The sequence below is a fragment of the Hemiscyllium ocellatum genome, chromosome 4, assembly GCF_020745735.1.
Source record: "Hemiscyllium ocellatum isolate sHemOce1 chromosome 4, sHemOce1.pat.X.cur, whole genome shotgun sequence".
Classification (NCBI taxonomy): Eukaryota; Metazoa; Chordata; class Chondrichthyes; order Orectolobiformes; family Hemiscylliidae; genus Hemiscyllium; species Hemiscyllium ocellatum.
The window spans coordinates 124,485,724-124,509,506 of record NC_083404.1 but is presented as its reverse complement, the minus strand read 5'-3'; the positions used below and the strand labels follow the sequence as shown (position 1 = coordinate 124,509,506).

The following is a 23,783-nucleotide window of genomic DNA, read 5'->3' as shown; positions in this document are numbered from 1 at the left end:
GGTATGCTCTAAGTGACTGTATGAACTGGTTCAAGGGATTGAATGGGAATTGGGTGGAATTTTGAACTTCTGGAGGTGGGCTTAGTTGGGTGAGTGGTGATATATCTGAACCCCTCCTGCATCAGAATAGAATGGGAAGGCTCATCATTGACGTTGCTGCTTCACTGCCAGTTGAGAGCCTTGAATGATGAATTACATTGCATGGGTCTTCTGTGGTCCTGGGTGTCATTCTGAAAACATCCACTGTGTCTTTCATGGCACTGTTGAGTACAAGAGTGGCCAGGCACTGATTGGCCTCTATCGTCCAGATCTTAATTCTGACCAAAGGTCCATTGGTGGCCTTCCCAATGCCTAATTGCTGTATCAGCACGTGGCAGTTTGGGTCTCTCTGTTGTCAAATAAAAGCAAAATACTGCAGATGCTGGAAAAACTCAGCAAGTCTTGATTGGATAGTGAAGAAGGTATTTGGTATGCTTTCCTTTACTGGTCACAGTATTGAGTACAGGAGTTGGGAGGTCATGTTATGGCTATACAAGACATTGGTTAGGCCACTTTTGGAATATTGTGTGCAATTCTGGTCTCCTTCCTGTCAAACTTGAAAGGGTTCAGAAAAGATTCACAAGGATGTTGGCAGGGTTGGAGGATTTAAGCTATAGGGAGAGGTTGAACAGGCTGGGGCTGTTTTCCCTGGAAGGTTGAAGGCTGAGGGGTGACCTTACAGAGGTTTATAAAATCATGAGGGGCATGGATAGGATAAATAGACAAAGTCTTTTCCCTAGGTTGGGGAACTAGAGGGTATAGTTTTAGAGTGAGAGGGGAAAGATATAAGAGAGACCTAAGGGGCAACTTTTTCACACTGAGCGTGGTACGTGTATGGAATGAGCTGCCAGAGGAAGTGGTGGAGGCTGGTACAATTGCAACATTTAAAAGGCATCTGGATGGGTATATGAATAGGGAGCGTTTGGAGGGATATGAGCCAGGTGCTGGCAGGTGGGACTAGATTAGGTTGGGATATCTGGTCGGCATAGACGGGTTGAACCAAAGGGTCTGTTTCCGTGCTGTACATCTCTATGACTATGTCTGGCAGCATTTGTCGAAAGAGAAACTGAGTTAATGTTTCAATTCCGTATTGGTCTCTTTCTACATTGTTGCGTTTAATTTGGATGATTAAGTTATTGAATGTCAGCAGCTGGTTTTAACATTGAAACGTTGGTGCACGGACATGTTTCACTTTCATTTCACATGGAGATTTGGCCACACCTGAAGCAATGCTATTCAATGGCAATTATGTTTTCATGTCTTTCTAACATAATCATATTGCTATGAAAATAGTTACATGCATTTAAATACTGATCATAAAGAAAGGGACTGATTGTGTGAAAAGTTTTTGTGCAATATTTTCCGAGCTTCAAACAAAATCGTTGCAAGTTCTGAAAATCATGAGAAATGGCTGGAGAGTGTTGAAAGTGTAAAATCTTTCAACGAAAATGGGAGCATCTCTTGGGCTGTTATAGCAATAAAGCTAGAGCGTGCCTTTTCAAATAAAAACAAACTTGTTGCCCATTGAGTATTTTCATTTGAGTCATTCTGGAACATTTGAATAGCTGTCTACAGTGTACCTCACACCTCTTCGCATTATTCCGCATAAAGACTTCCTGGTGTCATGTTTAATTCAGTTGCATTGCACTGGTATCCTTTGACGTTTTAAATCTTTTTTGAGAGCTTTATATGGATTCAGCTGTTTGGTTTAATTCTTTTAGGAAGTGACTGAAAATTAGGAGCTTTCGTTCAGGTTATTAATCACGAAAGACAACATTGCCACTTTAGCCCTGTGCGAAATGGATTTTCACACAGTCAGTTGCAATCCAGCGGAATTTTAAGGAATGGTGAACTTTACATCTGCTGCAACAAATCAAAAGCAGCCTCATTTTTGTAAAAAAAATCTATGCCGTAGCCGATTTAATAATAGGTTCAGTAACTTAATCCAAATTAAAAAAAAGTAGAAAGCAATTAACATTTTACATCAAAGTAATTAGGGGTTAGCTTGCCCGATATGAGTGAGCTGCCCACTGCAGGGTAAGGTAACAACATTATCTGATTCAATCTTATTTTCATTCAAAGGTACAGCATTGTTTCATTGAAGTTAGGAAGTAATTTTCATTTATTGCATATGTGCAGATAAACCTTCCTCCCACCTTCAGTGGTTTAGTACTGGGACTTAGGAAGTACATGGTCAGAAAACATTTTAACTAACTACTAAATCACACACAATATACCTCAACTTTGGCCCTCTCATTTCCCCCCTCCCCCAAGTTCTCTCAGAATCAAACAACCTACTACTGTGCTGTCTGACTAGATATGCACGTAGTATGCATTGTGTGAAATATTATCACATGCAAAACACTCTTGCAGCCCCAACCCAGGCAGAGTTAACGCCTTCAGGAAAAGGTGTAGGAAGTGTATTCAAATGAAAAGCTCTTTGAAAACCTTATTTTTCATGAAACATCAGGATTATTTTAATGCATTTTCTTTAGCCTGAGGAGTTGGTTAATTTTGATCCCCATGTATATTCGGAATCTGTCTTTGCATAATAAATAAAAGCATTATTTTTTAACACTGCAGTTAGTCTCACAGTAAACTGGTACTAATGGATTTTCTTTCTTCTGGTCGAGAGCTAGAGGGCATAATCAGGAACAGGCTGGGTCACAGTCCTGGACGTCACATCTTATCCACTGATGTAATCCAGCATTGTTCTTAAAGGGATTTGAGGGTAGATGAGTGAGATCTTTATTTGCATGAGATCATCAGGTGCTGGCAACACTGCCCACTGGCTCTAAAGTCTCAGTGTGATGATACTGGCCTTTTAAGAGATTTGCATTCTGTGCTGGTTCTCTTGCAGAGAGGTATTACCACAGTGGTGCTGAAATATCTCCTTCAGACAGACAGTTGGTGAACAGCTTTTGCGTTCTCCCTGGGTGTTTTGTTTTAAATGAGTCAAATGAATCAAGAGCAGACAAAAGTTGAAAGAAAAATCACACAACACCAGGCTATAGTCCAACAGGTGTATTTGGAAGCACGTGCTTTCGGAGCGCTGCTCCTTCATCAGGTGGTTGTGAAGCAAGAGAAGAATAAGACACAAAATCCATACCTTTGCGGTTACCTGATGAAGGAGCAGCGCTCCGAAAGCTAGTGGTTCCCAAATAAGCCTGTTGGACTATAACCTGGTGCTGTGTGCATTTTAATTAATGTCAAGTGGTGGATAAATTGAATCATTTTCAGAACACAACACCTTACATTTGTCTTTCAATAAATATAAAAGTTAGTGCCTAGGCTATCTCCTTACAATACTTTGAGAGGGTGGTCTAAGCCATAACATTAGTGACATTTGCCTTGCAAAGTGCAGACAAAAAGTCTGCCTTCTGTGAGACATACTGAGAAATCACGGTCCTGGAAGCAATGGACTCATTCCTTTTTTTTGATGGTTCTGGTGGATTCCTGTAGAACCAATGAGCAGTATCTGGAACTCTTCAGTAAAGGACCAGTAATTCAGGAACCCATGAGATAATTAAGCTGGGCACCTGCATTTAAATCCACCCATATCAGATGGTGGAATTTGAATTTTTTTAAATTTGTAATTTGAATTCTAATGCTGACCAGGAAAACATTGTCAATTGTCATAAAAACTGATCTTGCTTGTGATTTTCCTTCAGGAAATTTACCTGGTCTGGCCCACAACAATGTGGTTTACTTGCAAATGCTCTCTGAAATGGTATCACAAGCCTCCTGGTCCTCATCTTCCACCCCACCAATCTCTGCATAAACCGCATCATCCGCAGACATTTCCGCCACCTATAAGCAGACCCCGCCACCTATAAGCAGACCCCACCACCAGGGATATATTTCCCTCCCCAATCCTATCCGTTTTCCGCAAAGACAGTTCCCTCTGTGATGACCTGGTCGGGTCCACGCTCCCCAACAACTTCACCTGCACGTCCACCAATGTCATTTATTATATCCGATGCTCCCGATGCAGTCTCCTTTACACCGGGGAGACTGAATGCCTTCTCACAGAGTGCTTTAGGGAACATTTCTGGGACACCCGCACCAATCAACCCGAACGTCCTAACATTTCAACTTCCCCTCCCACTCTGCTGAGGACAGCAGATCCTGGGCCTCCTCCACCGTTGCCCCCTCACCACCCGACGCCTGGAAGAAGAACCTCATCTTCTGCCTCGGAACACTTCAACCCCTGGGCATCAATGTGGACTTCACCAGTTTCCACATTTCCCCTCCCCCCACCTTACCCCAGTTCCAACCTTCCAACTCAGCACCATCCCCATGAACTATCCTACCTGCCAATCTCCCTTCTCACCTATCCACTCCACCCTCCTCTCTGACCTATCACCTACATCCCCACCCCTATCCACCCATTGTACTCTTGGCTACCTTTTCCCCAACCCCACACCCCCCTCCCATTTTTCTCTCCACCCTGGAGGCTCCCTGCCTCCATTCCTGATGAAGGGCTTTTGCCTGAAAGGTCAATTTTCCTGCTCTTCAGATGCTGCCTGACCTGCTGTGCTTTTCCAGCACCACTCTAATCTTGACTCACAAGCCGCTCAGTTGCATGTCTCAAAGAAAAAATAAGTTCAAGGCATAATACTTAACATGAATAAGTTTAGTTAAACTCAGTGATCTATTGCTTTCCAGACACAACTTTCAAATTTGACAGGTTCAAGTTAAAACATTTGTCGGTACAATCTCTTAATACATGATCAGATTTTTTTCAAGTAAAGTAAATACAGTACTAAAAGCTAATTTGTGAACCTGGCATGAAACTGAGTCTCAGTGAATTCGAAAATGAGGTTCAGTTCTTGGTTTGAGTTGGCTCTGCCATAACAGTAGTAACAACGCTATTCCATTCAGCATTTGTGGGCTAGGTGAGGCCCCAGGTGTCAGCACTGCTGCCTCTCAGTACCAGGGACCCACATTCAATTCCAGCCTTGAACAACTGCCTTTGTGGATTTGATTAGGTCACCTACAGTCTGGAAACAGGCCCTTCGGCCCAACAAGTCCACACTGACCCTCAGAAGTGCAACCCACCCAGACCCATTTCCCTCTGACTAATGCACTCAACACGATGAACAATTTAGCATGACTAATCCACCTGATCTGCACATCTTTGGACTGTGGGAGGAAACCCACACAGACACGGGGAGAGCATGCAAACTCCACACAGACAGTCACCCAAGGCCAGAACCGAACCCAGGTCCCTGGTGCTGTGAGGTTGCAGTGCTAACCACTGAGCCACCATGCCACCCATTCTCTCCAATTGCACATTCTCCCCGTGTCTGAATGGGTTTCCTCTGGGTGCTCCCGTTTCCTCCCACAGTCCAAAGATGTGCAGGTCAGGTGAATTGGCCATGCCTATTGCCCATAGTATTCAGGGATGTGCAGGCTAGGTGGATTATCCATGGAAAATCTGGGATTTACGGGGATAGGGTGGGGGCATGTTGGGTCTGAGTTGGGATGCTCTTTGGAGGGTCTTTGCAGACTCAGTGGACTAAATGGCCTCTTACTGCACTGTAGCAATTCTATGATTCTCTTTTTGGTCATTACTCAGAATCTTATGTCCGAGGGGGGCGGGGGGGGGGGGGTAGTGAGCTCGGAGATGGGAAACACTCTATTAGACAAGTTGCTGGTGTACACAGATCCTGCCTCCTTCTTCCTTCCAGTGGAGTTAGCTTTCTGGATGAGGAGGTCAACCATCCTGCCTCACCACCAGTTGAGGTCCTTAAGTGAGCAGCTAAAGACCACTCTCAACCCTTAGGCCCACCTGCCAGTGCTTGATCTTGTCACCATGTTACATTTCTGGTAGCTATTACCCTGCAACCAGCTCGTCTCCTCAACTGGGAATATTTTGATCAAAGACAGCCAGAGCTTGACGGAGGGTTTGGACACTGGCTGAGAGGTGTTGGAGGGTGGAGGTGGTTGGACCTGGTGGAAGCCACTATAAATCCCTCTGACTTCATGCACAAATTCCTCTTTTCTACTTTGATATGGTGATCCTCATCTCCTGCTGATTAAGCTTAAATTCTTTCTAACCTCTTTGTGAGAACATTGGACACAGTCTTACTGAGGCATGACCTGTCCATTCTGAATAGATGTCTCCTTTCCCAGATCTAGCCACAGTGTCCCAAGAATCTGAAGCATTACCTTCTGCACCACACATTGATCTTCCCTGTCCTCTGTTCCTACTCCCTCCAGTAAGTAGCACTTAACAATAATCCAGCGATTACTTCCTTCAAGGCAATACTTTTTTAACTTCTTCCAAGCTCATGAAAATCTGACTGGAGGATCGCAATATTGCTTGTATTGATGTGTACCACACGTCTCTGTCAGGATTGAGGATGACCTGTTTCGATGGACTGCGAGATGACAGAGTCATTGCACAATCTACATGCTTTCTCACGTGTGGACCGAACATACTGGAAGGCTGAGGTAGCTGGGTTGTTTGTGCCCTCTCTCCAACTCCATATCTTTATCTCTGCAAATGCCAGAAGAAATCGCTTGGTGTGTTTGGTGGCCTATTGAATGTGCCACCTCCATTATGGTCAGTCTCCCATGAGGCCGCAGGGATGCCTGATCTATTCTGTTAAAAATCACACAACACTAGGTTATAGTCCAACAGGTTTATTTGGAAGCATTAGCTTTTGGAACGCTGCTCCTTCTTCAGATGGTTGTGGAGTGTAAGATTGCAAGGCACAGAATTTATAGCAAAAGTTTACAGTGTCGTGCAAGTACTTGCAGAATTATATTATATTTTGCTCAAAAATTACATGAATCCATGTAAGATTCTGTAAATTCCTTTTTTATAAATAGAATCAGTCTGAACATTGGGACAAAGACAGACTTTAACCTCACACCTTCAATGCGTTATCTGAGCTGACATGGCACCTACTGTTAAAATTCACTTGACAATATAACTTTAAAAAAGTCCTGGGATTTACATTTGGAAGAACTGAAACCAACATGGTCATGCTAAAAGATGAGAGAGTTAACAAACAAACTTGGTCTTTTTTAATACATAATTTCAATTGCACCACACTGTAAACTTTTGCTATAAATTCTGTGTCTTACAATCCTATACTCCACTACCACCTGATGAAGGAGCGGCCTCCGAAAGCTAGTGCTTCCAAATAAACCTGTTGGACTATAACCTGGTGTGGTGTGATTTTTAACTATGTCTACCCCAGTCCAACACCGCCACCTCCAAGTCATGATCTTTTCGGGATTGCTTTGAGGATATGCCTGAAGTATTTCCACTCTCCGTCTGGGAGTCTCCTGCCAGGACTGAGTTCCGAGGAGAGCAGTAACTTGAAGGTGAAGTTTATGAACAAGGTCCCTCCAATGAGGTTGATTCTCCTCAACATCTCACTATTCTGACATACTCCCTTTTTCCCCTGCAGAATATTCTGCCCCTTTACCATGAGATCTTTTACCCTAGCATTCGGGAGCATGTCTAAAGCAACTCCTGATGCAGTTGCGATTAAACAAAAAAGCCTGTCATCTTACTAACTATGCAATCTTCTCAAAGTTGCATTTCTACTCACTGCTGTTGACTCTGCTAACTGTTAGTGTTCTGGTATGTGCTCATACAGGCTTCAGAAAGATTTAAGTAGTAAAGTGTAAAGATTAGACTAGATTCCATACAGTGTGGAAACAGTCATTTGGCCCAACAAGTCCACACCGACCCTCTGAAGAGCAACCCACCCAGACCCAACTTCTTCTAACTAATGCATCTAACACTATGGGCAATTTAGCGTGGCCAATTCACCTGACTGCACATCCTTAGATTGTAGGAGGAAACCAGAGCATCCGGAGGAAACCCGCACAGACACAGGGAGAATGTGCAAACTCCACACAGACAGTCGTCCGAGGCTGGAATTGAACCAGGTCCCTGGCGCTATGAGGCAGCTCATTCCTGATGAAGGGCGCTGGGCCCAAAACATCAATTCTCCTGCTTCTCAGATGCTGCCTGACCTTCTGTGCCTTTCCAGCAACACACTCTTGACTCTCCATCTGCAGATCTCAGTTTCTCCACAGTGCTAACCATTGAGCCACCATGCTGCCCCAGCAGTAAGGTTAACAGCCAGGCAGTAAGATTAGATGAAACCAGTTAATGTAGCTTGAGTAGATCTAGTACTTCCCATCTGTAAGTGCTTGCAAATGCCATGCCTCGTTAACATGAAAACATTAGTGACAGTCTATTTACTAAATCAATTATGGTTCAACAGTTTAAAACACTTCCAGTCAAGCATGGGAACTTTTGCAAGTTAGATCTCATTTACTTTGTTGCTAAGAAATACATTAGTAGATAAGCAATCTCCCAGTCAGGACCCCAGAGGAAGTTTCCTAAACCAGAACCATTGATACTTTATTTCTTGTGAATTCCATGGAACAGCTGAGTACAATGGCCAGATTGCAGTTTGTGATTGTTTGATTACTAGAACTGCATTCCTCCTTTTGTTGCTGGTTAGAATGGTCACATTCCAGTGAGTGTTCCCTTCAGATTGAGGTTGCAGGGGAGAGTAAGTAGTTTCCTAGAGTGGGTTAAAGTCAGAAGCCTTGAACAAGACAATGGAAACTGCTGATGGGGTCTGATTGAGAAAGTGAGCAATGGTCAAAGCTTCACTCCAAAAATTCTGAAGCAACGTTATTCAGCATTTCATTACTTTTTGAGAGTCGAATGAATTCTGAATGAAAGGGATAACTCTCCACCTTGTGCTTATAATTGAGTTTATAGCTTTTCGCCTCCTGGATCACAATATGTTTGCACCATTGGAAAAAATCTGCACTTGAAACACTTCATTTTAAGTTTTTTTAGGAAAAAGTAAATAGAAGTAATACATTCCCAACATACATCTGCTGTTTATGGTATGGTCCAGTGTGGAACTGAGTAACCGGGACCAGGAGGTGTCGAGGTTTAATTTCTGCTCTGTAATGGGGTCGTTGTGTTTTGGCTTGAAAGCCCCTGGAACTTGTTACAATTGACCACAATGTCCTTGAACCAGTCAGGTTCCCACTCCTCTCGCTATTCAGTATGGCACCGAGAGAGGTAATGACCTTGTGGTGTTATTGCTGTGCTATTAATCCAGGGATTTGGGTAATGTTCTGGGGACCTGGGTTCAAATCCCAATGTGGTACGTGATGGAATTTGAATTCAATTTTTAAAAAAAAAATCTATAATTGAGAGTCTAATGATGACCATCGGCAATTATTGGAGGAAACCCATCTGGTTCACTAATCCCCTTTAGGGAAGGAAGCTGCTGTCCTCACCCAATCTGGACTATATGTGACTTCAGACTTACGGCATTGTGGTTGACTCTTAACTGCCCTCTAGCATGAGTAATAAATGCTGCCATGAATGAATAATAAGTGGGCGACACGGTGGCACAGTGGTTAGCACTGCTGCCTCACAGCGCCAGAGACCTGAGTTCAATTCCCGCCTCGGGCGACTGACTGTGTGGAGTTTGAACAATCTCCCCGTGTCTGCGTGGGTTTCCTCCGGGTGCTCCGGTTTCCTCCCACAGTCCAAAGATGTGCGGGTCAGGTGAATTGGCCATGCTAAATTGCCCGTAGTGGGGAATGGGTGGGTTGCGCCCCGACCGGGTCGGTGTGGACTTGTTGGGCCGAAGGGCCTGTTTCCACAATGTGTAAGTAATCTAAAGTGATGTATGTGAATATGACAGTTACAGGAAGACTGAAATATCTGTGATAAACACTTTGCATGCTGAAAGAAATGTGATACGTGAAGAGAAAAGTCGATGACATCCTTTGAACTAGGACATGGCCCTGTCTGACTGTACAACTGTTCTGTAGAACATTTGCTTGTACCAGCACTTACAGGAGAAGACTCGAGAAATCTGGAGAGAAAAAGGAGCAAAGAGTTTAATACGTTTCTTATCTTTGCCCTGGAAGGGACTTGAATTGAATTGAATTGAATTTATTGTCATGTGTCCCGAGGCACAGTGAAAAGCTTTGTCTTGCGAGCAGTACAGGCAGATCACAGAGTTAAGTAGCACAGATAGTAAGTAATAGGTAAACAGTGGCAAAAACAAAAAAACACAGGTACAGGTGAATGTTAAAAGTTTGAGAGTCATTCAGTATTCTAACAACAGTAGGGTTGAAACTGTTGCTAAACCAGCTGGTGCGTGTGTTCAGGCTTCTGTACCTTCTCCCCGGTGGTAGAGGTTGTAGAAAAACATTGCCAGGGTGGGATGGATCTTTGAGAATGCTTGCGGCTTTCCTTGACAGTGGGCCTGGTAGTTGGATTCTATAGATGGGAGGTTGGCCTTTGTGCTTGTCCGGGCCAAGTTCACCACTCTCTGATCTTGACTGGTACAGTTGCTATACCAGGTAGTGATACATCCAGACAGAATGCTGTCAATGGTGTATCTATAAAAGCTGGCAAAGGTATTCGCCTTCATGCCAAATTCCCTCAGCTGCCTGAAAAAGAAGAGACGTTGTTGGGCCTTTGTAACCAGCGCTTCCACATGAAGAGACCAAGAAAGCTTGTCGTGGATGACCACTCCCAGGAGCTTGACGCTCTCCACTTGTTCCACCCCTGTGCTGTTGATGTGTAGGGGGCATGAATAACATTCCACCAAAAGTCAACAATGAGTTTTGCTGGCATTGAGAACTAGGTTGTTCTCAGTGCACCATTTTTCCAGGTGTTCCACCTTCTGTCTGTAGTCTGTTTCGTTGCCATCTGAGATTCAACTGACTATGGTGGTGTCATCAGCACACTTGTAAATGGCATTAATCTGGTATTTGGCGACGCAGTCATGGGTATACAGTGAGTACAGTAGGGGGCTGAGTACGCACCCATGGGGGGCTCCAGTATTGAGTGTTAGTGAGGATGAAATATTGTCCCCAATCTTCACTGATTGTGGGCCAGGAAACTGAGGATCCAGTTGCAGGGAGTGGGGCTTAGTCCGAGATCACTAAGTTTAGTAATCAGTCTCGACGGTATAGTAGTGTTGACTACAGTTCAGCCTTCAATGACTAGGATTCTTAAGTAGCTGTTCTTGGTGTCAAGATGTTCTAGGGAGGAATGAAGGGCATCTGACTTGAATCTAGACTTTCCAGTCTAGCCTGTAGAAGACTGTCGACCACATTAGGTCAAGTAACTGCAATCTTTCAAGCAAGATGACTTCTAAATTTAAAAAATGCTCATGAAACAAGGCCAGTATTTATTGCCCTCCCTATATGCCCAGGGAGCAGTTAGAGTCGACCACGTTGCTGGGGTCTGGAGACACATGTCCGTCAGACCAGTTCAGAATGGCAGAATTCCTTCCCTAAGTGGCATGAGATGACTTTGGTCATTCCGTGTAACTGTGTGAACAGTGTATAACAAATAATGAGTAACTCAACAGGAGCCACAATTGCTGGCCAGCCAGCCAAACCCATGTGCCATAGGGGAATGCTGAAATCCTCCTGCTAAGTATTCCTAACAAAATGATCATTCCTATACACAGTGAGGAGAGAGGTTCTTAGCTCAGTCTCCTTTTTGTCAAGTAAAAATGAGGTCTGCAGATGCTGGAGATCACAGCTGAAAATGTGTTGCTGGTCAAAGCACAGCAGGCCAGGCAGCATCTCAGGAATAGAGAATTCGACGTTTCGAGCATAAGCCCTTCCTTTTTGTCAAGCCTATATAACAGTTCATAGCTGTGGTTTGGTATCAGCTGCAGACTTTCACAAGATGTACTGTCTTTGTTTGCACCAGGTCTATTCCCGGCAATCCTGAATCTTGCCAGTAATGCGGTGATCTCCACCAATGCAACGTGTGGTGAAAATGGTCCTGAGATGTACTGTAAGCTGGTGGAGCATGTTCCCGGGCGACCAATACGCAACCCACAATGTCGCATTTGTGACTCGAACAGCGCAAATCGCAAAGGTAACTAACTACTTGTCAATGTCTGTTTATGATATAGGCCTTGATGTTCGCTGAATTGATGTAGGAGCCCTTTTAAAAACCATAGCATGTAGGTTCCAGTTCCAAGATTCTCAACCCTGTTTATTGCATTCCCTTGAAGAGTGTGAGCTAGTTCATTTTGTGAACTAACACCCTGTGGCCCCAACCTGGATGTGTAATTCTCTGCAATTTTCACAGCACCTTCGAGGTTGTGTGATATAGAAGGAAGTATGCAGGTCGTAGTGTGCCCATGTATCCACTGGTCTTATCCTTCTAGATGGACGAGGGTGTGAATTTGAAAGGTGCTGTTGAGGGAGTGAGTTGCTGCTTTTTAGATATACACACTGCTGTTACTGCTCATTAGTGGGGGAGCCAGTGAATGTTTAAGGCGTGGTGGAAGTGCCAAAGAAATGTTTCCAAACATTGGAGACTTGCCCACCAGCTATCTAGCACTGTAAAAATGGTAATCGATGCATGTGCATTGGGGTGGAAGAGGGTGGAAGGTGAAGGAATTGTTAGGTTTCAACACCTCCATGATGCTCCATCCCCAGCCTTCTCCTGTCTTTGGTAAGGGATTTAATACAAAGGCTGAAACCTTATTTATAGGCCTGTTGGAGCATGTGTGGTTCTCCTGACTAAATGAAGAATTGTCTGGATCTCACCTTGTCCTGGATTCTTTGAACCTCTCCCCGTTAAGAGTTCTCCACTCACAGTATCTGAGGGTGAGTGGTCCAATCTTTGTCCGTGGTCATTTGGCCCATTTCCTGTTCATGCCAGATTTAGCTGGGCAAGACATAAACGGGGTTATAAAATTTTTCAGCTGGCCCTCCCTTCCAGCACATTAACCACTACACAAGGTTGCTAATTTGCCCCTTAATAGGCAGCTCTCTTAGCTGAATAGTAGCGTGCTTTCAAATTGGAATGAGCCAACGAAGCAAAAGATGGAAGAATACAAGACAGCCTGTAGGACAGTTCACACAAAGAACAAATCTTTCTCTTTTCGTTTTGTATGGTATGTTTAGAGCGACATCCTATCGTGAGTGCTATAGATGGTACCAACAACTGGTGGCAGAGTCCCAGCATCCAGAATGGGAGGAAATATCACTGGGTGACAATTACCCTGGACCTGAGACAGGTGAGGGAAAATGAGTAAAATAAATTTCTTATCGACTTTGATATAATTTCTTCTTACTACGTAGTTCCTTAAATGAACCTTGTTAACACTGACATTTCAATCAATTCTTAAGACCATTAGTTCCTAGGGCAAATGTTAATGGATCAGTCTCATTCGACTTCGAGTGGAATATTGTATACAGCTGTGGGCGCCATGTTATAGGAAAGATTCTGATGCATTGGAAAGAGTGCAGAAGCAGTTTCTAAGACTGGTTCCAGGTGTGAGAAGGTTCAGCTGTGAGGATAAATTGAAGGAGTTGGGACTTCTTCCTGGAGAGGGGGAGGCTGTGTGGAGATCTGATTGACGTTTTCAAAACCATGAATAGGCTGGACAGAATAGATAGGATGAAACTGTTCCTCCTTGTAAAAGAAACAAGAATGAGAGTGCTTAGAGTTAAAGTTATGTGCAAATGAAGCATGGATAATGTGAGAGAAAGCTTTTTTTATACAGTGAGTCTTTTGCGGATGTTATGAAATGTGTTGCGGTAAGTTCAATCCATTCATGTAGACATTGGATAATCATTTGGTTCGCAATGATGTACAGAGATAAGGGGAAAAGGCAGGAGATTGGTGCGAGTGAATACAGCTGGTGCAGGCACAATGGGACACAAGGTCTCTTTCCGTACCAGAAACATTCTGTGATCCGGTTTAACGAGGTGTGGAGGTGCCAGTCTTGCACTGAGGTGGATCAGGTCAGAGGTCATACGACACTAGGTTATAGTCCAGTGGGTTTATTTGAAACCTCAAGCTTTCAGAGCGCTGCTCCATTAAGTGGCTTCGCCTGACAATGGAGCAGCATTCCGAAAGTTTGTGATTGCAAATAAATCTGTTGGACCATAACCTGGTGTTGTGTGACTTCTGACCCTATTTAACAACAAAAGCTGACATGTATTAAAATGACGCTATCGAAGCTTGTGTTCAGATTACAAAGAACCAAGTTCCTTCGGTATTGCCGGAACTTTCCAAAGTGTTTATTTGAAGGAGTGTGTAACACTGCTTCAGCGCTGCATTGAAGAGTCAGCCTAGTTTAGTGGCTCAGGATCAGGAGTGGGGCTGATTCTGACTTGAGCACACCATCACTGACATTTTCCCCAAATGGCAAGGTTGCTGTTTCACAGAACGTGTGCCCAGCCTCGGCAATGATGGGATTGAAATCTGTGTTCCAACGTTCCTGTAACTTTTTAGATTTTTCATTATTATGACACGTTTTCGGTGATGTTTCTGAAATTGGCCAGCACTTCAATTTGTCACCATGTTTGGCACTGACTGACCGCAAGGAGGGGACCAATCGCTTGCACGTTTACTGTTTGATTGATGAACTATGGATAACCAATGCATTAACAATTCCCTCCGGTCTCATCCAGGTACAATAGTATGCTGGCCATGTTAACGAGGAAATGTAAAAGGATAGAAACAGAAAGAAAACTAACTCGACAGATACTGCAGGATGAAGGGGGAAAGGGTCACTGAGATGAATATAAGTTAACTTATAAATGCATCAAAGAGGTGCCCAGTGGGGCAAAGAGAGACTTATCTGAAACAAAGTAGCAGAAGCTAAATGCTAACAGGAAAAAGAATTCAAGTTGACAACATGAGGGCATTCTGGGAAGGAACAATCATATTGTGAAACTTGAAACAGGCAGAGCAGAAAATAATAAATACTCAGATTAATTACTTGCTCCTGATATCCAGAAGCAAAGATAAATTCCCTCCCAGTGGAGATAAGCTAATTAATTGGCAAAATACAAAAGTGACAGAGAAACTAAAAGGGGGTAGACTGTCAAGAAATTTGCGGCAGAAACTGCTAGGTTTCTCATTACCTGACAGTGAAGATTGGGAATAGACGTTAAGCTGAATAAGTCAGTAAAGTGAGGTGAGAGGTGTGAGAGAGGCAGTGTGTAGCTGCAGCACTGCATACCAGCTGGAGTCAAATCGGACAGAGAGAGGTCAACTAACATTAAAAAGCATTTTTACTGGGAAATAGGTCAGGGTCAACAAATACAATTCAGGGTCAGCAAATACAAGTCAGGGCTTTGCCAAGTGTGAAGCTCAGGGAGAACATTATGGGGTTGACATAGCAGCGCAGTTAATATTAACTGCTATAGAAAAAAAGTCTTCAAAATTGAAAAGTTTAAATAGTTTTAAAATTCAATGTTAAAAATCACACAACACCAGGTTATAGTCCAACAGGTTTAATTGGAAGCACACTAGCTTTTGGAGCGTCACTCCTTCATCAAGTGGTTGTCTTAAAATTGTGACCTCCACTATCACCTGATGCAGGAGCAGCACTCTGAAAGCTAGTGCTTCCAATTAAACCTGTCGGATATAACCTGGTGTTATGTGATTTTTAGCTTGTACACCCCAGTCCAACACTGGCATCTCCAAATTAAAATTCAAAGTAGTCTTACTATACTGCGGCATTTCCTGGTTAAGTTTCACTGGTCAACAAGCTGACAATATTATATGTAGAACTAATGCCCTTAACAATAAGCAGAAAGGGATGCCTTCGCAGGCAACTGTTACAAATGTGCATTCACCACTGGCTGTCTGGGCTGTAGGCAGTGCTTCACAATGCTGTTATGTGAACACTTTGTGTCTATGCAAAGTAGTGTTGAATGTGCAGTGTAATGAGAGTCAGGAGGCTATCAGACTCCCCATCAGTTAAACTTTGCACGTTTTATGACTCCAAGTAGATGCAAAGCCCCATTTTAAAATTGCAACATCAACTTTTCAGGCTGAGAATGGAATTTTTTCTATTGATAGGAAAGAGCAGATCTCCACATGATTTGTCACCGAATTTTAAACCAAGTGGAACTATCCACATCAGTCAGCTGTGCTCGCTGGGGCCTCCCAACACTTTGTTTTATTCTGTCCTTTGATGGGGTTTGCTGCTTGTGGCTAATTGTCCTTGAACTTGCTCGGCCATTTCAGGAGACAGTTGGTTTCACTGCAGAACACACAGACCGGGTAAGGGTGTTGAATATCTTTCCCAAAGGGGGATTAGACGGGTTTTGAAGCAATGATTGGCTGCTGAGATGAGCTTTTATAACGGCAAATGTATTAATTGATTTTGATTATCACTTGGTGCCGTGGTGGGATTTAAATGTACAGACCCGAAGTATTTGCCTGGATTTCCTGCCAAGTGGCTTCCCACAACACCACCCTCACCTCATCGTCCATCTAGCACTCTGTAGCTGATAGTATTCTAGCCTTCAATCATCTGATTCATATTGAAGAATTATTTCTGCCACAGTATTGGTGCAGTTACTGCACCATCAGGGCAATCATAGAATCCCTTCAGTGAGGAAACTGGACATGCAGCCCATTAAGTCCATACTAACCCTCTGAAGAGCCTCCCCCTTTCCCTATCACCCTGCATTTCCCATGCCTAATCCGTGTAGCCTGCACATAGTTGGACACTATGGACAATTTAGCATGGCCAATCCACTTAACCTGCACATCTTTGGACTGTGGGAAGAAACCGGAGCAACCCAGCACAGACACAGGGAGAATGTGCAAACTCCATACAGACAGTCGCCTAAGGCTGGAATTGAACCTGAGTCCCTGGCACTGAGCACTGAGCCACCATGCTGCCCTGTAGCGTAATGCTGGCCTGGCGAATATTTCCCCCCACGTACCACAGACAAATGAAAAACAACACTTTCTTTCCATTGTGTGGCGTTGTTTATTCTGTGAGTATGCCTCCGACTCAGAAGTTATCAGAGACTTCAACAGTATTAGTGGAATACTAATTCTGTGTTTCTTTTCCGCAACTGTCTGTGTGGAGTTTGCACATTCTCCCTGGGTCTGCGTGGGTTTCCTCCGGGTGCTCCGGTTTCCTTCCACAGTCCAAAGACGTGCAGGTTAGGTGAATTGGCCATGCTAAATTTCCCATAGTGTTAGGTGCATTAGTCAGGGGTGAATGTAGGGAAATGGGTCTGGGTGGGTTGCTCTTCAGAGAGTTGGTGTGGACTTGTTGGGCCGAAGGGCCTGTTTCCACACTGTAGGGAATCTAATTAAAACATAAAATAAAAACTAGACCATTCAGCCCATCTAGTCTGCTTTGCCTTCCGATGAGATTTGAGCTAATCTAAAAATCCTCAACTCCTCTATGCTGCCTTTACCCCATAACCCTTGATTTTGTTACTGATTTAAAACTCTGTCACAGCCTTGAATAGCTTAACAACCCAAACTCAGCAGCCCTCTGAAGTAAAGAATTCCCCTGTATTCACTATCCTCTGAAAGAGGAAATTCCTCCTTTTTCTGCATCTGCCCTGTCAAATCCCTGTAAGAATCTTGCATGTTTCAATAAGGTCACCTCTCATCCTTCTATAAACTAACAAGTACAGGCCCAATCTACTCAACATCTCCTCAGAAGACAGTCCATCTACTGTATACGGTGTTGTTCTAATGAGGCTTCTCTGAGTGCCTCCTTAAAGCATAGAGGTTAAGAGGAGATTTGATGGAAGTGTTCAAAATCATTGGGGGTCTAAACAGAGTCAAGAATGGAAACAGTTCCCACTGGCAGATAAGCTCAGAACCAGAGGCCACAGATTTAAGACAGATTGCAAAGGAAACAACGGTGACAGAGGGAAACATTGACTGGACAGCGAGTGATTGCAGCCAGGAATGACCGGCTGATTGCCACCCAAATGGAACGAGTACAGGATACAGGGATCAGGAGGAGTAATGGGAGTAGGATAGATTGCTTTTGCACACATCCAGGGCAGAGTCACCAGGAGAATGGCCCCCTTCTGTGCTGTTGTCATTCTATCATCCTGCAGCTTTATTCCATATGGTCAGATTATCGCTAAAATGTTTGTGGTTTAGCAAGAAGCCATTTGGCCACGTGTGCTGCTACTAGCCCCTCGATCAGTGTTTTCCTCTTGTCAATAGAAGTTTCCTGCCTTGTATTGTACCAAGATTTTTTTGAAACAATTCCTTTGTAGACACTCATTCAGATCGCCTTTAAAATGATAACAGTAATCGACTGCAGTAGCTCATTCTTGTGTGAATGATCTTAGGTGAAAGAATTTTTGCCGTCAATCTCTCGTTGATAATTCGGAGTTCTTCTGTGGTACCTTCTGTTATGAATTTGCCAACCGACAGAAGCAGTCTTACAAGATTCACTCTGAAAGCCTCTCTTAAATCCCCATTGACCTTCTGAGCTTTTGATATTGAAAAATAATTCTATCGTTTGTGCCTTTTCGCACGATGATAATTTCTCGTTGCTGTTATCATTCAGTTCAATCCTCAGTGTGAGCTTTTCTGGCTGTCTCATTTGATGGATATGTCCACTGCACCTAAATTGTGCACTCACAGAACTGGACACTGTAACATTGTAAAAATGCTTTCAACTGGGGACATTTGAAGAGAATACTGTCAGTGATATGGAAAGCTAGAGTGCACAACAATCCTGATGGGAGGGTCTGGTTCGCGTTGTCTTGCCTCAAATACTGATGGCCCTTCAGATGGTGCTTGAAAAGGTTTTGAGTGGCTATGAAAATAACAGAACTGATGAGGGTGCCTGAAGGCTTTGTCAAGAATGGGCTGCGTGTCCAATTACATGTGGCCTTTGAAGTGTATCCATGTTAGTCACTTAGTTATTAAAATGGAACAGTCATTGGATAGAGACCCCTACCACCAAGCGGATCAAAGCAGCATTCCCAGCCAACCAGTGAGGAATATCTCAACTGCGAATCTGACCTTTATCCTTCCATCACTGTATAATCGTTCTCAATTAGGTTCTTCAGAAAGAAGGAGATAGTTATGTGCTACAGCTGAATAGTTTGGAGGGCGGGGGTGCACAATGATGATGGTGTAGCAGTGTAGTCACTGAACTAGCAATCTCGAGGCCCAGACTAATGCAGCTTCACATCCCACTGCAGCCGGAGGGAATTAACTTCAACTAATAAATCTGGAGAGTCTTCAGTCTTTGGAAGTCTCATCCTCAAAAGCTAGTGGAAGCGGAGTTTTTGAATATTTCAAGGTGGATAGATTCTCGACGAGCAAGGTTATCAGGATAGATGGAAACGGAGAGTAATTAGAAAAGTTACAAACTTATCGAATGCTGAAGCAGACTGAGGGGCTCCTATTTGTACCTTCATATGTCATAATGACCCAATCATAGAAACATGCCTGTGCTCCCCTATTTCAATCCTGTGTTTATACATATTTACATAATTATCTGTAAAGTGCCATCTTTGCAGTACAAACTTGAGATGTGGTGAGGCCACTAACCCCTGGGCAATGTGACATGCTCCTCAGCTGAGTGCATTATTTTGTATGATATACCCCCATTCCATAGAGTCATCCAGCACAGAAGCAGATCCAAACAGTCCATGCTGACCATAATCCCAAACTCCATGAGACCCTCCTGCCTGCTCCTGGCCCATCCCTCCAAACCTTTCCTATTCATGTACTTACTTGAGTGTCTTTTCAATGTTGTAGCCCTACCTGCATCCATCATTTCCTCAGGAAGTTCTTCCGACACATGAACCATCCTTTGTGTAAAGAAAATTGCCCTTCATGTCTCTATTTTAAATCTTCTGTTCTCACTTTAAAAATGTGCCCCTTAGTTTTGAAAATCCCTCATCCTGGGGAAAGGACATCCACCATTAACCCTATCTATACTCCTCATGACGTTTTAAATTAGATTAGATTACTTACAGTGTGGAAACAGGCCCTTTGGCCCAACAAGTCCACACCGACCCTCCAAAGAGCAACCCACCCAGACCCATTCCCCTACGTTTACCCCTTCACCTAACACTACGGGCAATTTAGCATGGCCAATTCACCTACCCTGCACATTTATGGACTGTGGGAGGAAACCGGAGCACCCGGAGGAAACCCACGCAGACACGGGGAGAATGTGCAAACACCACGCAGACAGTTGCCCGAGGTGGGAATTGAACCCGGGTCTCTGGCGCTGTGAGGCAGCAGTGCTAACTGTGCCACCGTATAAGCTTCTATAAGGTCACCTCTCAACTTCCTGTGCTCCAGGGGAAAAAACTTCCCAGCCTATCCAGACTTTCTCCATAACTCAAACATATTCTGGTAAGTCTCATCTGAACCCTCCCTAGCTTAATAATATTCTTCTTATAACAATTGACTAGATATTTCTAACTTGCCGTTGTACCTCAGATATGCTGAAGTTAAGATTCAGGTTTGCATGTGCTTCTTAATATGACGACTCTTAACTGCCCTCTGAGGTGTCCTAGCAAGTTATTCAGTTCATAGGGCCTTTAGCGATGGCCAAATTTACTAGCATTTCCAGTGATGCCTAGTTTCCAAGAATATAAAAGATTAATTGTGCAATGTCTGTAATATATTGGGAAATAGGGGCAAACTCACTTTGATTTCACTAGGATACATATTCCAAGTAACCATCGAGTTTCTGAGCCTCATTGCATCTACACACTAAGGTCTACCTGAAGAAACCGGTATTGTCTTGATGGAAATCAACCTCTCAACAGCTTGTGACTCACCATGCCTTGTATCATTAGAGAAACAAAAGTGGTGGTACAGATTTTAATGGGGATGTGTTGGAGAGGCCATTGTCATTTACAAGGTATACAAGGCTGTTGACACTGTTTAAAACATGTTCGCTAGTAAGTGCGTGAGCAAGAAATAATCCAGGGAAAGGAAACTTTGATTCTTGATTTCCCACGGTAATTAGTCAAATGGGTTCTCCCTTGAAACTATTTGCACATTTCACGACTCCTTTCCTGTCACAAATGCACAGTTTCCTCTTCACCCCCAACTGTTTCTTCACAGGTTCCTGGGCTGCAAGGCTGTCATCTCGCTCCTTTTGTTTACACTTGGCCTGTTTTCTAATTGCCCTAGCCAGCCCAGAATGGCTTTCCGCATTGCTGCTTTCTGTTGAGTCTGTGAAAGAAGCTGTTTAGATGTGAAATCTAATTGCAAATTCATTTTCTCTGAACCCAGGTTTAGGTTAGCAGAGGTTGCCGGGGTTAAGAAACAGTTGAATGACATATTGCTGTGCTGGTGTTGAGTGTGCACAGCATGTTAATATTGGATTAGAGGTTCCGTACATGGCAATGCAAACTCAGTTGTCATTGGTGTTAAAGCAACCACAGCTTTGAAACAGAAATGATTGGCTTGTTGTTTTTATGTTGGGGGAGGCAGCAAGAGCTCTGTTGATCACCGGAAAGTTCCGTCAGCATTTAACGGGGTAAAATTCTCTCCCTTTTAAGGAAATTGTGGAGAGCTTCTAAATATCTTCTACTTTGTTGTTAGATATGGCATTGCGTGAGAATAGTTCACAACTGCTGTATACCAACTTCAGTTTAGTTGACCATAAGACCGTAAGATATAGAAACAGAATTAGGCCATTCTGCCCATCAATGTTGCTCTGCCATTTGATAATAGCTGATATGTTTTTCAACATCCATCTCCTGCCTTCTCCCTGTAACTCTTGATTCCATTACTAATCAAGAACAAAAACCGAAATTTCTGGGAAAACTCAGCAGGTCTGGCAGCATCTGTGGAGAGAAATCAGCGTTAATGTTTCAGGTTGAGTGACTCTTGGAACTGATCAATAACTGATCTATATCTCTGTCTTAAATATACTCAATGACTTGGTACATGTTGGTTGGACTTTGAACTCTTAGTCACAATTTTGTCAGTTCAAATCCCACTCCAGGGATTTCAAATAAATGAAGCTGACATTTCATGGGAAGGATGTAGAAGCTTTGGAAAGGGTTCAGAGGAGATTTATTTGGATGTTCCCTGGTATGGAAGGAGGGTCTTACGAGGAAAGGATGAGGGAACTGAGGCTGTTTTCATTGGAGAGACAAAAATTGAGAGGTAACTTAATCGAGACATATAAGATAATCAGAGGGTTAGATAGGGTGGACAGTGAAAGCCTTTTTCCTCAGATGGTGAAGGCTAACAGGGGAGACATAGCTTTAAATTGAGGGGTGATAGATTTAGGACGGATATTAGGGTTAGTTTCTTTACACCGAGTAGTAGGGGCATGGAACAGCCTGTCTGCAACAGTAGTAGACTCGCTGACATTAAGGGCATTTAAACAGGCATTGGACATATGGATAATAATGGAACGGTGTGGGTTAGATGGGCATCAGATTAATTTTGCAGGTCACGCAAAATCGAGGGCCGAAGGGCCTGCACTGCGGTGTAACGTTCTATGTTCAGTGCAGTACAAGGGATGTCCTTTTGGATGAAACCATTTTTTAAAAGGTTTCTTCAAACGATGTGGCTATCACTCACAAACAGAAAATGTTGGAGAAACTTGGCAGGTCTGGCAGCATCTAGCGAGAGAAACAGGGTTAATGTTTCAAATCGAAAGAATTTTCGCCAGTTCTGACAAAAGCACTCGAAACATTAACTCTGCTTCTCCCTCCACAGGTGCTACCAGACATAGTGAATTTCTCCAGCACGCTCTGTTTACGCTTCATTTCTCCAGCACCCGCAGTTCTTTGTTTTTACACCCGTGTCAGAAAACATCGACACGCAATTAGTTATTTGTACTGTCTCCTCTTCTGATGAGATTATTAGTTTCCTATGCAATTTGCACACAAGGGTGAATGTATCTTCCTGTCAAATTGTCTTCAGCATTATTTTGGATTCAGAAGCTATGACCAAAGGCTGTGGATAGGTTAATGGACAGAGCTAAAAGTGCGAATGATGAGCACTTGCAGAATAAAATTGTGCTTCTGTTCAAGGTTCAGTTTCAGCTTTAGCCTGTTGCTGAAATAACTGTTCGTTTCATGAAAGATGTAAGGCCTTATAACATATGCAGCACCTTACAATTTGCAAGCCTTTTATATCCAATCATAAGACATAGGGGCAGAAGCAGGCCAATCAGCCCATCGAGTCTGATTGACCATTCAGTGAGATTATGGTTAAGCTGATCAACCTCAACTCCATTTTCCTTATCCCCATAAGGTTTTGTTGTTAAAATGGTGTGCCTAATCAGAGTGGGTGGTTATTGTGCTTTGAAAGTAGTTTAAAAATAACTATTGTTGATAAGGTTATTAAGTGACTCACTGTTTGATAGACTATTAAAGATTATTGTGATATTAAAATTAATCTACTCATTGAACTCCCCAAAATAAGATTTTATTTTTGTGTTGCTTGTCAGAAGAAGAATGAAAAGAAAAGTTTGCATTAATATAGTGCTTCTCACAATTTCAAAATATTGCAAAGGTCTTCACAAATAGCATTTATTCAGATGTTCCCTGGTATGGAAGGAAGGTCTTACGAGGATCACTATTTGAAATATGAGTCTAGGAAGATATTTTTGAATTAACCTGTTCAACAGTACATACACCCGGAGCAGATGGGACGTGAACCTGGATCTCCTGGTTCTAAGATTAGGACACTACCACTGTGCTACAAGAGCCACCTCAAGTCTAGAGAAAAAAAATATTTTTGATTAGATTAGATTACTTACAGTGTGGAAACAGGCCCTTCGGCCCAACAAGTCCACACCGACCCGCCGAAGCGTAACCCACCCATACCCTTACATTTACCCCTTACCTAACACTACGGGCAATTTAGCATGGCCAATTCACCTGACCCGCACATCTTTGGACTGTGGGAGGAAACTGGAGCACCCAGAGGAAACCCACGCAGACACGGGAAGAATGTG

General features: G+C 43.4%; 1 protein-coding gene across 1 annotated transcript in view; it reads left to right on the top strand.

Moving 5' to 3' along the window:
- The window catches only part of lama1 (laminin, alpha 1), a 308,489-nt gene that overhangs the window by 53,380 nt on the left and 231,326 nt on the right, over positions 1-23,783 (top strand). Inside the window, exons 2-3 of the mRNA XM_060823828.1 lie at positions 11,786-11,956; positions 12,997-13,109. Of these exons, the coding sequence (XP_060679811.1) occupies positions 11,786-11,956; positions 12,997-13,109 (284 nt within the window). The remainder of the gene's footprint in view (positions 1-11,785; positions 11,957-12,996; positions 13,110-23,783) is intronic.